Below are 17,317 nucleotides of genomic sequence, written 5' to 3'. Positions count from 1 at the left end.
ATTTCTACTTTATATAGTCTGTGTATTTTTGTGTGTTATTTGGTATGATTGGGCAGCTTCATAGCTTAAAGGTTACTGGAGAGAGAGTTTTTGCCGAGAGCGCTTGCGTGAGATTTTCGCTACAGAGAACAGTGCGGCAATGATTGTAGAGAAGTATTTCTACTTTATATAGGCTGTGTATTTATCATATCATTCCTGCTTTTACTATATGTTACTGTTATTTTAGGTTTTGTGTGTTACTTGGCATGATTTGGTAGGTTATTTTTGGGTCTGCGAAAGCTCACAAATTTTCCTGATATAAATAAATAGTAATTGCTTCTTCGCTTTACAACATTCCGGCTTATGAACTGTTTCATAGCAATGCTCTACCTTCGGATGGCAGAGGAAACCTGTATCAGGATAAGACTTTTCCAGGGCAGTGATGCTATGCAAAGAAAAAAGCAGATGCTGTAAGATTAATGTCATTTCCTGTATGCAAGTGCAAGGAAAGTTAAATAATTGTTCATCTGCATCCAATGTAGCACAAAACAAAACACAAAGATAAAGAATACAATAACAATATTAAAAATACACACGATAAAGATAGCTTATACAGGGCAGTACGATATTGAGAGCAGGCTGTTGAAATGTAGCAAGCTCCCCCCCCCACACATTTGATGAACCCAAAGGAATGGCAGAGACCGATATTGTTTGATACCAGCAGCAGCGCAGAAGTTGCCAGTCAGTGTTGAACACAACATAGGACAGCTCAGGGACTCACACCCCTCTCAGGATTTACTTCCTGAACCCTCCCCATGAGCTGGTATAGCCACAAGGCAGTGGAGGTTTGAGATCAGAGTTTTCCTTCTCCTAGATGAGCTGCCAACCACCTGACAAACCTCATCTGCCCAAAGCGACTGGTTTGAAGGTGTCAGTAACCCACTTGCCTTTGCCCCTTTGCCCATTCAGTACCAACTGTTCTGCCAGACTTAATAGCTAAGCCACACAAAGGCCAGGAGCTGGACTTGGTTATCAGAAGCTATTTGAGATGCACATCATTGCAAGTATTTAATAGGTAGTGCATTGCCACTCCTGGCTATAACAACCTTGAGGATACACATTCTATCAGAAGATAGGCAGGTAGGCAGAGGACGTGTGGTGGCTCTGTTGGTTAAAAACGAAATATGAAACAACTGACATAGGATAGGAGGAGGGTTAGGAGGGTGACTGGCGCCCAGCAGAGACTCCTTTGCTTGCATCTTTGGAAACAGCTTTATTTCCATCTTTAATCTCTATTTTTCCCTTTCAGGGTTCTTTTGAAAACCCTGACCTGGAGTTACATGTTGACTACGGCTCTTTGCAGGAATGGGACCCGATTTTGGGTTTCCATAACTGGCCATCGTTCAGCAGGCAAAAGGCTCGGCCTAAGAGTCCGGCTCGAAATCGGAAGCCTAGGATCTCAGGACTCTGGAGACGGACAGATCGAGCGTAGGTGTCACAACAGGAGACCCGTGTCATCAGTGGAGTCAGAATATCTGCAGCTGTGTGCCTGGAGACCCGGGATCTTTGCAATGTTTAGGCACAGAGCTCGAAAAAAGCGACATAATGGACTTTTAACATCGTAAACCAGTGAGTTGTTATGTCTCCCCACTCGCTGGGAAAATGGAGACACCCCTTTCTCCCTTGTTAGGGAGAGAGAGAACCTGCGGTGTGTCAAATACCAGGTGAAACGTGAAGTCTTTGGGGTAACTGCAAGTCTGTGTCTTTGGTATTGCTTTGCTCACGCTTGAGTGCTCGGTGTCAGTGTCAATCCTTTTTTTCCCCCAGTGGGGGAAGTGGGGGGATTGTTGCTTGCTCCCACTTACGCGCAGGAGGAGAGAGTTGGGGGGGGGACATAGGGTTCTAACATTAACCATCATTCATTTTTTGGGGCACTCCTGTTTTCGTGGATGTTTGCAAAGATAAAGTATTTCAGGATGTATATTGTATACATTTCTCTGACATTAAACTATACCTTTGAACCTTTGAAGGCGTTGAACTGTTATGGGTAGAGCCAAGAAAATGCAAAGTTAAAAGACTCTGATGGGAGTTGTATACAGACCTCTGGACAGTAGCAAAGATGTGGTCTAAAAATGACAACAGAGATAGAAACACATGTCAAAAGGGCGATGTTACAATAGTCATTTCAATATGCACATAGCTTGGGAAAAGCAGGTTGAGGCAGGATCCGAAGTGGAAGGCCAACGAGACCAGATTATGGACTTCAGGAAACAGAAACCAGAGGATCAAAGGTGGAAAGGGTCAGTGACTTTAAATTTCTCAGCATCACCATTTCAGAGAATCTGTCCTGGACACATCATGTAAATGCAATTGCAAAGAAAGCACAACAGCACCTCTACTTCCTCAGGAGTCTGCAGAGATTCAGCATGTTATCAAAAACCTTGGCCAACTTCTATAGGTGTGTGGTGAAAAGTGTACTGACTGGCTGTATTACAGCCTGGTATGGGAACACCAATACCTTTGAGAGGAAAATTCTACAAAAGGTAGTAGATTCAGCCCAGTACATCACGGATAAAACCCTCTCAATCATTGAGCGCATCTACATGAAACATTGCCAAAGAAAAGCAGCATCCATCGTCAGAGACCCTCACTACACAGGCCATGCTCTTTTCTCACTGCTGCCATCAGGTAGAAGGTACAGGAGCCTCAGGACTCGCACCACCAGGTTCAAGAACAGTTACTACCCCTCAGCCATCAGGCTCTTGAACAAAAGGGGATAACTGCACTCATTCTATCTCTGGTGTTCCCACAACTGATAGTCTCTCTTTAAGGACTCTTTCTCTTATTATTTCATGCTCTTGTTACTTATTGCTATTTTTTATATTTGCATTTACACAGTTTGTAGTCATTTGTAGTTACTGTTCTATAGATTTGCTAAGTATGCCTGCAGAAAATTGAATTTCAGGGTTGTATATGGCGACAAATGCAGAGAAACCACAGATGTCGGCAAGGAAAAATAATATCGGTTGCTCTTTCTTGGGTTGAAAAGAAAATCACACTGGACTTAGACATCATTTGGGGGAGAAATTCTAGCTGTAATAAAAAAAAGTCCACTAAAATGTCAGGTGTTGAACTTTCAGAGGGTGAGAAACCCAGAAATATGTAACATCTTGCCCTTCTATGGGCTAAGCTTGTTTTGAACTAAACAACACCGTTTCTCTGTAGCCACCACCCCCCCCGGAGTTCCACAAAGTAATTTCTGGGTCAGTCATTATTGCCTTGAGCCATTCCTCCTCATGTAGATTCTTAAATACAAGCCGTTAATTCACTGCAGATTGTTTCTGCTCCCTTGTAATCCTTAGAAAAAAAATCAGTTCCAACTCTATAGCATCAATATTATATTAAATTATGCACACTTGCCAATTCATCCTTTTAGTTTCTAATTCTTCAACTTTTCTCCATGATCACAGCCAGGTGGATACCCCAGTAACTATCCCTGATACCTCTATCATGGCACTCTCCACATTATTGTGCTGTTATAGCCCCAATTAGACTCTGCAGATTTCCTCTGACCCCTCCCATGCTACCTCATTGAGTTATATTGCATGGAAACTTGCCCTTTGCATTGATTTGCCCATGCTGATTAGAGGCCTTTTCTGAACTAGCCTCATTTGCTAACATTGTGCCAATAGCTACCTAAACCCTTCCTATCTCTCAACTTGCCCAAAAGTATTTTATACATTGTAAATTTACCTGTCTCTCCCACTTCGAGAAACTCATTCCACATGCCCACTAACCTGCATGGAAAAACTCCTTTCTGGGAGCTCCTTTAAATATTACCCCTCACCTTATACTGTACCTATGTCGTTGGTGAAGTTGGCTGTTTACAATTTTCTGCAGCTTTTTCTGATCCTGTGCAGTGGCCCCTCCAGACTACACAGTGGTACCACCAATTAGAATGCTCACCATGGTACATAGGTAGATATTTTTAAGCATCTTTGATGACGTGGCAGTAGCCTCATCAGCATTGAGAATACCTTCAAAAGACAATGCCTCAAAAAGGCAGCCCCCATCATGAAGGACCCGCATCACCCAGGACTTGCCCTCTGCTCAATGCAACCATCAATGAGGAGGTATAGCAGCCTGAAGACAGACCCAACATTTCAGGAACAGCTACTTTCCCTCCACCAGATTCTTGAAAGGACAATGTACCCATGAACCAACACCTCATATTTCCCCTCTCTGCTTCCACTACTTAGTTAAATTAAAACTTTTATTATTATGTATTGCAATGTACTGCTTCCACAAAACAGCAAATTCCACGGCGCATGCCAATGGTATTAAACCTGAATCTGTCTCTACTTTCAGCCTCCACTACCCTGAGAAATACTATGACCACTCATGTTATTTACACCCGAGTAATTTATCTACCTCTCAACCTCCAACGCTCCAGGGGAAATTATTTTTTAAGACTGTCCTCATAACATGAGCCTTCTGGTCCTAGTACAAATCCTTGTGAATCTTTCCTGCACACTCTCTAGCTTAATCTAGCAACAATGTGCACAATATTCCAGATAGTCACAGGGATGTCCTACATTGATGCAAGATGATATCACAACTCTTGAATACATGCCCCATCAGGTGGAGACAAGTAATCCCTACAATCTCTTCACCACCTCATCTACCTGTATGGCCTGCTCTACAGCACTCCACAGGGCCCTGCCATTTACTCTGAATGTGCTGCCCTCATTTAACTTGCCAAATTGCAACATTTTGCACTTGTTCAAGTTAAGTTCCATCTGCGATTGCTTTGACCACTTTCCCTGTTGACATAGATCTTGTTATAACCTTGGACTACTTTCTTCACTGTCCACCTCACCAACAATGTTGGTGTCATCCACAATCTACATTCCCATCCAAACTGCTAACATACCTGACAAAAAGCAATGGACCCAGCACTGATCCCTATGGAATTCTGCCGATCAGAGGCCTCCAATTTGAAAAACAATCTTTCACTACCATCCTCTGCTTCCTTCCACCATGACAATTTTGTGTCCTGTTAGCTAGCTCACCTTGAATCTGTGTGTTCTCACCTTCCAGATTAAGCTTGCTAAGTAAGCCACCTGCCCTGAATCTTTTTGCTCAGCTCAAATGAACTCACCAGTCCGTCACAATTGCTAATAGCCACAGTGGCTCCAGAGACATGGCTGATGCCCCCATTGTAGATGCAGTTCCCGTCCAATGTCTCTATATGGTTCTGTCCATCTTCCTGCCACTCCACCACAGCTCCTGGGGCCAGCAGCCGGCGGCTAGGCTCCAGTCTCAACTGCCAGTTCGAACCAAACACTGTGACGTTGTAGAAGAGAGGGTGGGGCTTGACTTGAGCTTCCGCAGAAGATTCAGACCAGGACTCGGGACCAGTCTGCCTTTTCCTCCGAGCTGCAGGGCCTGACACCAGGTGAGACACGAAGTGGCCCAGGGAGTCCGTTCTGAGTGGAGTCACTAGCCCATAGTCCTGACCCAGAACACCAAACCTCTGCAAAAACTCTGCAATACAAACCAAAGGGCAAGAATTAGTAGATGGATTTCTTTGTCACAGTCATCCGTCTATGAAATTAACACAGATCGTTGCTTACTTCCTTCATTTTTAGTTCTTTTCATTGGGAATGGAGAGCAAATCCAGTCTGACATGCTGGGCATTTCTCCTCCTGTGCAGTTCACATTCCCTCTTTCATTTGCCTGTTCTGTTTATACTTTCACTCTCCAACTGCTCCCACTCACTCGTTCATCAGATAACCTTGTTTATCCCCAGGATCACTGACTTTATCCTGCAAGCCTCTTCCACCTTCTTCCCAAATTCTGACAACCTGAAACATTGATTCTATTCCTGTCCCCACAGATGTGGCTTGACCTGTTTAGTATCTCCAGCATCTTCAGTCACTCCATCTCCACCAAGCAATGATTCTCATCTGTCCATCCTGTCAAATGAGTCTCTCTCCCCATCAGTCACTAAATGGTAAACTAATGTAATCCTCCTTATTTGTTCAGCTTTTTATCTTCCAGGAGAAGGGGCAGTGAAATTACAACATACCCACCTCTGCTCTTAGTTACTTGGGGTTCAGCCTGCAGGAATAAAAAGAAAAGCAAAATATCAGACTTGTGTAGAAAAGCTGAAGCTTTGCATTGTTATATATTCGAGCTTCCCCATGAAATCAACCAGAAGTGTCTAAGGAGAGGAAATTGGTTAATACAGATTTCTGTGCGTTGAAATTAAGGTGTACAATTTATACAACTGGTTCACGTAGTGGTTAACACAACACTTTATAGTGCAGGAGTTGTAAGGAGTTAGTACGTTCTCCCCTTGACTGTGTAGGTTTCCTCTGGGTGATCCAGTTTCCTTCAACAGTCAGTTAATTGGGCATTGTAAATTGTCCCGTGATTAGACTGGCATTAGATCGGCAAGTCCCTGGGCAGTGCAGATTGAAGGGCCAGAGGGCCTGCCCTGCACTGTATTCCAATAATAATAATTCTTAAAAAAACACACACAACGCGTGGTCATCATTTCAACACTAACCAGTGCGGTACATACAGACTAGGTATAAATAGCAGCACTGGTCCAAGCTAAGTCATCTGACTTGCTCTTGCTTCAAGAATTATAAACTACAGCACAGAAAAGGGTCCTTTGGGCCACCTGGATCTTGCCGAACTACAATTCTGCTTAGTCCCATCAATCTGAACCCGGACCAAACCACTCCTATCCAAATTTCTCTTAAATGTTTATATCGAACCTGCATCGACTAGTTCAGCTGGCAACTCATTCCACAACTCTCAAATCTGAGTGAAGAAGTTCCCCCTTGTGTTCCCCTTAAATATTTCGTCTTTCACCCTCACCAATGACCTCTGCTTCTAGTCTCACCCAACCTCAGTGAGAAAAGTCTGCTTGCACTTACCCTATCGATACTGCTCATACTTTGATTTATGAAGGCCAATGTGCCAAAAGCTTTCTCTGCAACCCTATCCACCTGTGACACCACTTCCCACGAATTATGGACCTGCATTCCCAGGTCCTTTTGTTCTACCCCACTCCTCAGTGCCCCACCGTTCACTGTGCAAGCCCTACACTGGTTAGTCCTCCCTCAGTCCAAGTCCACACACTTGTCTGCATTAAATTCCACCTTCCCATTCTTCCCATTAGTAGAAATCACTCCATAAGTTTTTTTTAAAAAGAAGCTTGGCAGAGTATGGCTGATCCAAATGAGAATGTTGATACTGGAAGTGAAACAAAAAGAAGACAAAATGCTGCAAGAACTCTGGATCAATCAGCACCCACGGGTTCAAAAGGTGAAAACTGATGGTTCAGCTTGTGACCCTACATTAGGACATGGTGGAACAAAGACAGGGCAAACTCTTTTATGTGGCTCATCAAACTACTCCAGTAGCACCTGCTAAATCTGCTTCACCACTGAGAAAGTAAAGGCAGCCTGGAACCCTGTAATCACCATCAACTAAAAGGGTGTATCAGCTCACCAGCTTCTTTTACAGGCCAGTGAGGGATAGGCAATGAATGTGCCTTTTCCTACAATGTCCACCCCACAAATAAAAGGTAGTAATACTACAAAATGCTTAATGTCAGTGATATCATTAAATCCCACCTGTCAGAAACTGCTTTACCGGCCTACTTGATAACCCACAATGAACTATCAAGAAACAATGGAGTTAGGGTTGTGGGGATAACAATGGCAACCCAGCTCCATCCTTATAAATAACACTGCACAGAACCTGGAACTGTTGACAAATTATGCAATGCCCTATTAAGGACTAAGAGCTCACCAATGAAATGCTCCTCAGACATACATGTCATGGACCTCTTCCACAGACCTTTCCTCCTTGTGAGACCTCACCCTACACCCAAACACCATCGTGCAAGAGCAACAACAATACACTTCATCAATGAACTATTTAAGCCAAAGACCTCTGTCAGTTCCATATATCCACCAGCAATAGCAATTTCTATAAAATGCTCCTCCTCCAAAGAACTAACAGCTTGCTTTCAAACAAACGTGCACTCCAGCTCATAATAAACAATACAGCCCAAGTGCTGGTGATAAGGGGCAGCTGTAAGCACTTCAACAGCAAACTTCCCCATGCAAGATGAACAGATACATTCACTGATTTACCACTGCCAAATAACAACTCTGCATACCTTTGAAATGTATGAAAGACACACACACCCCATATAAACTGCCCCACCGAACTCATTTCTGCATACCTCGACATGGTTTTATCCCCCCTTGTTCAATCCCTTCCTACCTATGTTCGTGACACTTCTCACACTCTTAAACTTTTCGATGATTTTAAGTTCCCTGGCCCCCACCGCTTTATTTTCACCATGGATGTCCAGTCCCTATATACTTCCATCCCCCATCAGGATGGTCTCAAAGCTCTACGCTACTTTTTGGATTCCAGACTTAATCAGTTCCCCCCTACCACCACTCTGCTCCGTCTAGCGAAATTAGTCCTTACTCTTAATAATTTCTCCTTTGGCTCCTCCCACTTCCTCCAAACTAAAGGTGTAGCTATGAACACCCGTATGGGTCCTAGCTATGCCTGCCTTTTTGTTGGCTTGGTGGAACAATCTATGTTCCGTGCCTATTCTGGTATCTGTCCCCCACTTTTCCTTCGCTACATCAACGACTGCATTGGCGCTGCTTCCTGCACACATGCTGAGCTCATTGACTTTATTAACTTTGCCTCCAACTTTCACCCTGCCCTCAAGTTTACCTGGTCCATTTCCGACACCTCCCTCTCCTTTCTTGATCTTTCTGTCTCTGTCTCTGGAGACAGCTTATCCACTGATGTCGGCTATAAGCCTACTGACTCTCACAGCTATCTGGACTATTCCTCTTCTCACCCTGTCTCTTGCAAAAACGCCATCCCTTTCTCGCAATTCCTCCGTCTCCACCGCATCTGCTCTCAGGATGAGGCTATTCATTCTAGGACGAGGGACATGTCCTCCTTTTTTAAAGAAAGGGGCTTCCCTTCCTCCACTATCAACTCTGCTCTTAAACGCATCTCCCCCATTTCACGCACATCTGCTCTCACTCCATCCTCCCGCCACCCCACTAGGAATAGGGTTCCCCTGGTCCTCACCTACCACACCACCAGCCTCCGGGTCCAACATATTATTCTCCGTAACCTCCGCCACCTCCAACGGGATCCCACCACTAAGCACATCTTTCCCTCCCCCCCGCTCTGCTTTCCTCAGGGATCGCTCCCTACGCGACTCCCTTGTCCATTCATCCCCCCCCCACTGATCTCCCTCCTGGCACTTATCCATGTAAGTGGAACAAGTGCTACACATGCCCTTGCACTTCCTCCCTTATCACCATTCAGGGCCCCAAACAGTCTTTCCAGGTGAGGCGACACTTCACCTGTGAGTCGGCTGGGGTGATATACTGCGTCAGGTGCTTCCGATGTGGCCTTTTATATATTGGCGAGACCCAACACAGACTGGGAGACCGCTTTGCTGAACACCTACGCTCTGTCCGTCAGAGAAAGCAGGATCTCCCAGTGGCCACACATTTTAATTCCACATCCCATTCCCATTCTGACATGTCTATCCACGGCCTCCTCTACTGTAAAAATGAAGCCACACTCAGGTTGGAGGAACAACACCTTATATTCCATCTGTGTAGCCTCCAACCTGATGGCATGAACATCGACTTCTCTAACTTCCGCTAATGCCGCACCTCCCCCTCATACCCCATCTGTTACTTACATAGAAACATAGAAAATAGGTGCAGGAGTAGGCCATTCGGCCCTTCGAGCCTGCACCGCCATTTATTATGATCATGGCTGATCATCCAACTCAGAACCCCGCCCCAGCCTTCCCTCCATACCCCCTGACCCCCATAGCCACAAGGGCCATATCTAACTCCCTCTTAAATATAGCCAATGAACTGGCCTCAACTGTTTCCTGTGGCAGAGAATTCCACAGATTCACCACTCTCTGTGTGAAGAAGTTTTTCCTAATCTCGGTCCTAAAAGGCTTCCCCTCTATCCTCAAACTGTGGCCCCTCGTTCTGGACTTCCCCAACATCGGGAACAATCTTCCTGCATCTAGCCTGTCCAATCCCTTTAGGATCTTATATATTTCAATCAGATCCCCCCTCAATCTTCTAAATTCCAACCAGTACAAGCCCAGTTCATCCAGTCTTTCTTCAAATGAAAGTCCTGCCATCCCAGGAATCAATCTGGTGAACCTTCTTTGTACTCCTTCTATGGCAAGGATGTCTTTCCTCAGATTAGGGGACCAAAACTGCACACAATACTCCGGGTGTGGTCTCACCAAGGCCTTGTACAACTGCAGTAGTACCTCCCTGCTCCTGTACTCGAATCCTCTCGCTATAAATGCCAGCATACCATTCGCCTTTTTCACCGCCTGCTGTACCTGCATGCCCACTTTCAATGACTGGTGTATAATGACACCCAGGTCTCATTGCACCTCCCCTTTTCCTAATCGGCCACCATTCAGATAATAATCTGTTTTCCTATTTTTGCCACCAAAGTGGATAACTTCACATTTATCCACATTAAATTGCATCTGCCATGAATTTGCCCACTCACCCAACCTATCCAAGTCACCCTGCATCCTCTTAGCATCCTCCTCACAGCTAACACTGCCACCCAGCTTCGTGTCATCCGCAAACTTGGAGATGCTGCATTTAATTCCCTCATCCAAGTCATTAATATATATTGTAAACAACTGGGGTCCCAGCACTGAGCCTTGCGGTACCCCACTAGTCACTGCCTGCCATTCTGAAAAGGTCCCGTTTATTCCCACTCTTTGCTTCCCGTCTGCTAACCAATTCTCCACCCACACCAATACCTTACCCCCAATACCGTGTGCTTTAAGTTTGCACACTAATCTCCTGTGTGGGACCTTGTCAACAGCCTTCTGAAAATCCAAATATACCACATCCACTGGTTCTCCCCTATCTACTCTACTAGTTACATCCTCAAAAAATTCTATCAGATTCGTCAGACATGATTTTCCTTTCACAAATCCATGCTGACTTTGTCCGATCATTTCACCGCTTTCCAAATGTGCTGTTATCACATCCTTGATAACTGACTCCAGCAGTTTCCCCACCACCGACGTTAGGCTAACCGGTCTATAATTCCCCGGTTTCTCTCTCCCTCCTTTTTTAAAAAGTGGAGTTACATTAGCCACCCTCCAATCCTCAGGAACTAGTCCAGAATCTAACGAGTTTTGAAAAATTATCACTAATGCATCCACTATTTCTTGGGCTACTTCCTTAAGCACTCTAGGACGCAGACCATCTGGCCCTGGGGATTTATCTGCCTTCAATCCCTTCAATTTACCTACCACCACTTCCCTACTAACAAGTATTTCGCTCAGTTCCTCCATCTCACTGGATCCTCTGTCCCCTACTATTTCTGGAAGATTATTTATGTCCTCCTTAGTGAAGACAGAACCAAAGTAATTATTCAATTGGTCTGCCATGTCCTTGCTCCCCATAATCAATTCACCTGTTTCTGTCTGCGGGGGACCTACATTTGTCTTTACCAGTCTTTTCCTTTTTACATATCTATAAAAGCTTTTACAGTCCGTTTTTATGTTCCCTGCCAGTTTTCTCTCATAATCTTTTTTCTCCTTCCTAATTAAGCCCTTTGTCCTCCTCTGCTGAACTCTGAATTTCTCCCAGTCCTCACTTATTTTTATACACACATTCTTTCTCTCACTCTCCTTTTTCTCCCTCTGTCCCTCTGAATATACCTCTTGCCCATCCTCTGGGTCCCACCCCCCCCCCCACTCCTTGTCTTTCTTCCCGGACCTCCTGTCCCATGATCCTCTCGTATCCCTTTTGCCAATCACCTGTCCAGCTCTTGGCTCCATCCCTCCCCCTCCTGTCTTCTCCTATCATTTTGGATCTCCCCCTCCCCCTCCAACTTTCAAATCCCTTACTCACTCTTCCTTCAGTTAGTCCTGATGAAGGGTCTCGGCCTGAAACGTCGACTGCACCTCTTCCTAGAGATGCTGCCTGGCCTGCTGCGTTCACCAGCAACTTTGATGTGTGTTGTCTCCATATAAACATGACTCCTGAGGCTAATTATAAACAATGTTTTATCCTTCTGACAAAAGTGGCACCCAGTAGTCCAATTTAGCCCCTACAAATTTCACAATCTAGCCAACAAGATTGTTAACATGAAGATCTCTGCACATTTTTCCCCAAAACACGGGAAAAAACAAAAATGTGGCTGTAAGGTTGTGGATGGATCCTTACCCTAAATAAGCAAGAGGACAGTAACTTTTCCCACAAACACCACAGGGAATAAAGTATATTAGAATGAATTCCCCTCAAATAAACTACACTCATAAGGAGTAGTCCATCGTGGCTTGGAGCATGCCAGATCATAGCTCCACTCATCACCTGTTCCAGGCATTGCTAGTTGTGGTTCAGTGACCAACCTCAGCAGCTTTCTGCAATAAGAATTCCACTGTTCATCCCCCACTGCTCTTTGAAGGCATGCTGGTCTTCATAACAAGTGGAATTGAGTATAAGAGCAAAGAGGTCCTTCTGCAACTGTACAGGGCCCTGGTGAGACCACACCTGGAGTACTGTGTGCAGTTTTGGTCTCCAAATTTGAGGAAGGACATTCTTGCTATTGAGGGAGTGCAGTGTAGGTTCACAAGGTTAATTCCCGGGATGGTGGGACTGTCATATGTCGAAAGATTGGAGCGACTGGGTTTGTATACTCTGGAATTTAGAAGGCTGAGAGGGGATCTTACTGAAACATATAAGATTATTAAGGGATTGGTCACGCTGGAGGCAGGAAGCATGTTCCCGCTGATGGGTGAGTCCAGAACCAGGGGCCACCGTTTAGGAATAAAGGGTAGGCTATTTAGAACGGAGTTGAGGAAAAACTTTTTCACCCAGAGAGTGGTGATATATGGAATGCTCTGCCCCAGAAGGCTGTGGAGGCCAAGTCTCTGGATGCTTTCAAGAAAGAGATGGATAGAGCTCTTAAAGATAGCGGAATCAAAGGTTATGGGGATAAGGCAGGAACTGGATACTGATTGTGGATGATCAGCCATGATCACAGTGAATGATGGTGCTGGCTCAAAGGGCCGAATGGCCTACTCCTGCACCTATTGTCTATTGTCTTTATAAACATCCTCTTGTTCTTGACTCCTTTACCACTATTGCCAGCATTGATCTCTCCAATCGATTAACTGATTAAATTATATCAGCTTAAACACCCCAACTGGAACATCAGCCTGGAGCAACAATATGCTGGGGGAACTCAGTTTGTCTTCCACACCTGCTTTCACTCTTTCTTTTTGATACATCTGCAACTCACCTAAACATATTGTCTCCTTTCCGATGTGCAGTCTCCACAATTGTACACGATATCTAAATGTGCTCGGAAGAGAACCCCCTTTAATTGCAACATGACATCCACCTTCACGCCCTAATCCTCTTCCTATTAATGTTCCATTGGTGCATCTAGCTTATTGTGCGAATAAGTCCATTCACTTGATATGACGGTTGAAGCTTAGACCTCAGATCTGCTCCGCTCAGACCGAACTTTGCAACACTTAGCTAAAGAAAACACACACACCTGATTTACCTTTCAAAGTTGCGGATGACCTCAATTCTCCTTTTGTGAACACCACCTCCTCTCGTTCTTCCAACTCACTTCAGCTGCAAAGATTCTTTACTGACAACACCACAGCAGCCAATGAGATGGAGGTGGGCGGCCGGGCTGCTTCCAGAAAATCTGTCACAGGAGTTGTGCAGCCTCCTGCCCCCAGCAACACAACTTCCTGTGCCGTCTAACTTTAGTCTCATCGACAAATTTGGCCAAAAAAATCTCTAGTATATCCGTAATCCTCCTACCATTCATAAATACAATGAAGTGCCGAGGGCACCAGTAATCACATCCTCACCTTTGTGATTATGTGTTTTTGTCTCGAACAAAAAAAAATCAACACCCCGGGGCCTTCCGTCCTTCTCATTCCATCCGTCCTTTTAAAACAGCCTCCTGCGTGGGTCGTTAGTAGAACTCTTTCGGAACACCACATAATTAATTTCAACCCATGTTCCCACATTTGGCACTCCAGTTAGGCTGCCAGAAACACCTCAAAACCGGTACATTCCGAAACGTTTTACTGCCATCCTTAAGAGTTCCAGAGCCCTTCCAATGAGATACAGTATACTGAAAAATGCCACAAAACCAGAATAGAAACGCTTCCTAAATTAATCTAGGCTCTCAGAACTCTCCGTTTTGTCATCCACGAAATAAATCCGCATGAACTGTCCGAGAAAGTATTAAATTGTCAGTCTGAGTCCACAACTCAAAGATCCTGTAAGAAGTGATTAACTTACACGCACCGCGGTGGTTAAAGTCCGCGCAAGTATCCCGGTTACCAGCCATAGTGGCAGAAGAACCATCGCCGATTCCCGGACCCTTTATGCTGATATTAACAGTGGCGGACTCGGGAGAAAGCGATCCCTGGGGGTAGTACTGTGTGACTGCGGGTCTCCAGCTGGTGTGTGAGGAGCTGGCGACCTGGAAGGGTGTGGATAAAGCGTACACCACATAGACTGACTCCTGCCCCCGGTCCCGGGGAATGAACCGCCAGACTCCGGCAGCGGCTGACGTCACCGCCCCCAGTGTAACCGCACGCCAACACCGAGCGGAGCTGCAAAGACAGACTTTATTCAGAGACGCTGGATACGGATCGCGGCATTCGGCAAGACCCGACCCCACCCCACCCCCACCCTTGTCAACTGGGAACGTTCTCCGAATACAAACTTCACCTTCAGCAAATCGTGACAAAACAGACTGAAGCAACAACTCTGATGGGGAATGTTATATTTACATCGTACCACTCACGACTTCAGAAGGTCCCAAAGCATTTTATAGAGGGAGGTATAGTCGCGAAAAATAACGGTTACAAGTATGGAAAGAGGACTGTAAAAACCTGAGGTGTGACGATGATCAGAGAACGGTGATATGGTTAGCGTTGTAAATTGCTGAAAATTCCGAGGAGAACTCTGAACTTCATTACGTCCAAGTTTGGATCCAATGTAACACTTTCTTGGAGATCTCCTGGGCTTTCATTATTTTGACCAGCTGATCAGGTTTGACCTTGTGAAAAGTCCTGCTCAATCCTGACATGAAACATATAATGTGTATCACTCACTTGTATCACCAACAATTTTACTGGTTTGAGGCATTGCCTTTTAAAATGCGGTATTAAACAGGGGTCACTCTGCTTTCAATAGAAAATAAAACATCACAGTACAGTACAGGCCCTTCGGCCCACGATGTTGTGCTGAACCACTCTGACAATTCCCTCCTGCATAACCCTCCATTTTACCATCACCCAAGTGCCTATCTAGAGTTTCTTAAATGCCCACAATGTATCTGTTACACCACCAGTCCTGGGGCCAATATCTGTGCCAACCATGATGCCATCTAGCTGCACAGGATCTCTATCCCGCCATCATCTGTATCCCCTGTCTGTTCATTTGCCCATCTAACTGCCTCTTAGGCATTCCTATTGCATTGGCTTCCATCACTTCCCGGGATCCCAGGCACCTCTCACTTCCTGTGTAAAATTTCAATGAGTAAATCTCCTTTATCTACCTCCCTTAAACATTAAAGTTATGTCCTCTAGTGTATAATATTTCTACCTAGCAAAAAGACTATCTATCCTACTCATCCACTCATAATTTTATATACTTTGATCAGGTTAACCGATGCACTGAGTTTGTCAAACCCCTCCTTGTAGCTAATACTGTCTAATCCAAGCAACACAAAGGTGAACCTCTTTTGCACCCTCTCAACACACTTTTGTCTCCTTCTTGTGATGCTGCAACTGGTATGCAATGTTGAATTCTTCACTTCTTGTAGTATATATTTAGATTTAAAAGCAGGGAGCATAATAAAGAAGTTTGCAGACTGAGTATAAAAACCTTAGCTTATGGAGAGATAAAACGTTTGGTATCCTGAGCTAGCTTCCCTTCATATTTCATCTATTCACTCCATGTGGCTTTTTAGTTGCCTTCTGTGGGTTTTTAAAAGCTTCCCAATCCTCTAACTTTCCACTAATATTTTCTTTATTGTATGCCTTCTCTTTGGTTTTTATATTGGCTTTGACTTCCCTTGTCATCCATGATTGCATCAACCTGCCTTTAGAATACTTCTTCCTTCTTTAGGGTGTCCACATGTACCTATCCAGCACCTTCCCAATTGCTCCCAGAAGTTTCAACCTGTTTTGTTCTGCCACCATCCCTTCTATAGTGTCACCTTCCTGTCAACTTTGGCCAGCTCTTTTCTCAGGCCTTTGTAATTCCCTTTACTCCACTGTAATATAAATACATCTGACTTTAGCTTCCTACTCTCAAACTGCAAACTGTCTTCGCAGAGTTCCTTTACCTTAAGCTCCCTAATCAAATCTGGTTCATTACACAAAACCCAATTCAGAACAGCTGATCCCCTAATGACAGCAGCGCCGGATTCCGGAATGGAGGTTTCTGGGTTCGAATCCAGTCGGGCCGCTCCCGAGTACGCTTTCTATCCGTGCCGGGTTGAGTGTTGGGCTTGTAACTCGACCTCACAAAATAAAGAAAAATACTGGAAATGTCTGTGCGAGGAATGGCGCCCCACACAGCCTTCCGATCCACGCCTTGTAAGGCTTGAAAATGCCCGACGCTGGCCTCTCAGGCCTGAGCCGACGTCATCATCATCATCAAGGTCTTTTTACCCTTGCAGTTCCTTAACTCTACCCACAACGATTCTATATCTTCTGATCGTATGTCAGCTCTTTCTAAGGATTTGATTTCATTTTTCACAACAGAGCCACCCCACCCCTCTGCGGAACTGCCTGTTCTTTCAATACAAGGTGTATCCTTGGATGTTAAAGCTCTCTACTACAAATTTTTTTTGTCACGGCTCAGTGATGGCCACGACATCATACTTGGCAATTTCTAACTGTACTGCAAGATCATCTACATTAGTTTGTACATTAGATTCATTCAAATATAAAACATTCAGTCCTGTATTCATCACCCTTTTTGATGTTAACCCCCTGTTACACTGCAACACATTCCACTGACTGAAATTTTGCCCTGTCATCTGCCTGACCTTCCTGACAGTCTCACTGCACACACCCTCTGCTTGGACACGAACTACCCCATCCTCAGCCTTGTCACTCAGTTTCCCATCTCCCGACCAAGTCAATTCAAAGCTCCACAACAGTTCTAGCAAACCTGCCCGCAAAGATATAGAAACATGGAAACAT

At 44.9% G+C, this 17,317-nt stretch overlaps 1 protein-coding gene across 7 annotated transcripts in view; it reads right to left on the bottom strand.

Moving 5' to 3' along the window:
• Positions 1–14,651, bottom strand: part of adamts3 (ADAM metallopeptidase with thrombospondin type 1 motif, 3) — a 370,913-nt gene extending 356,262 nt beyond the window's left edge. For 6 of the 7 annotated variants that reach the window (XM_072281905.1, XM_072281906.1, XM_072281908.1 and 3 more), the window contains exons 1-3: positions 14,394–14,651; positions 6,075–6,102; positions 5,141–5,526 (exon numbers count right to left, since the gene is read on the bottom strand). In XM_072281905.1, coding sequence (XP_072138006.1) covers positions 5,141–5,526; positions 6,075–6,102; positions 14,394–14,459 — 480 coding nt within the window. In that variant the 5' untranslated portion in view covers positions 14,460–14,651. The remainder of the gene's footprint in view (positions 1–5,140; positions 5,527–6,074; positions 6,103–14,393) is intronic. The other variant, XM_072281907.1, reaches the window with a different exon arrangement.
• Positions 14,652–17,317: the final 2,666 nt, after the last annotated feature.

The sequence above is a fragment of the Mobula birostris genome, chromosome 17, assembly GCF_030028105.1.
Source record: "Mobula birostris isolate sMobBir1 chromosome 17, sMobBir1.hap1, whole genome shotgun sequence".
Classification (NCBI taxonomy): domain Eukaryota; kingdom Metazoa; phylum Chordata; class Chondrichthyes; order Myliobatiformes; family Myliobatidae; genus Mobula; species Mobula birostris.
Note: the sequence above shows the minus strand (reverse complement) of the source record. Positions and strands in the feature narration are given on the sequence as shown.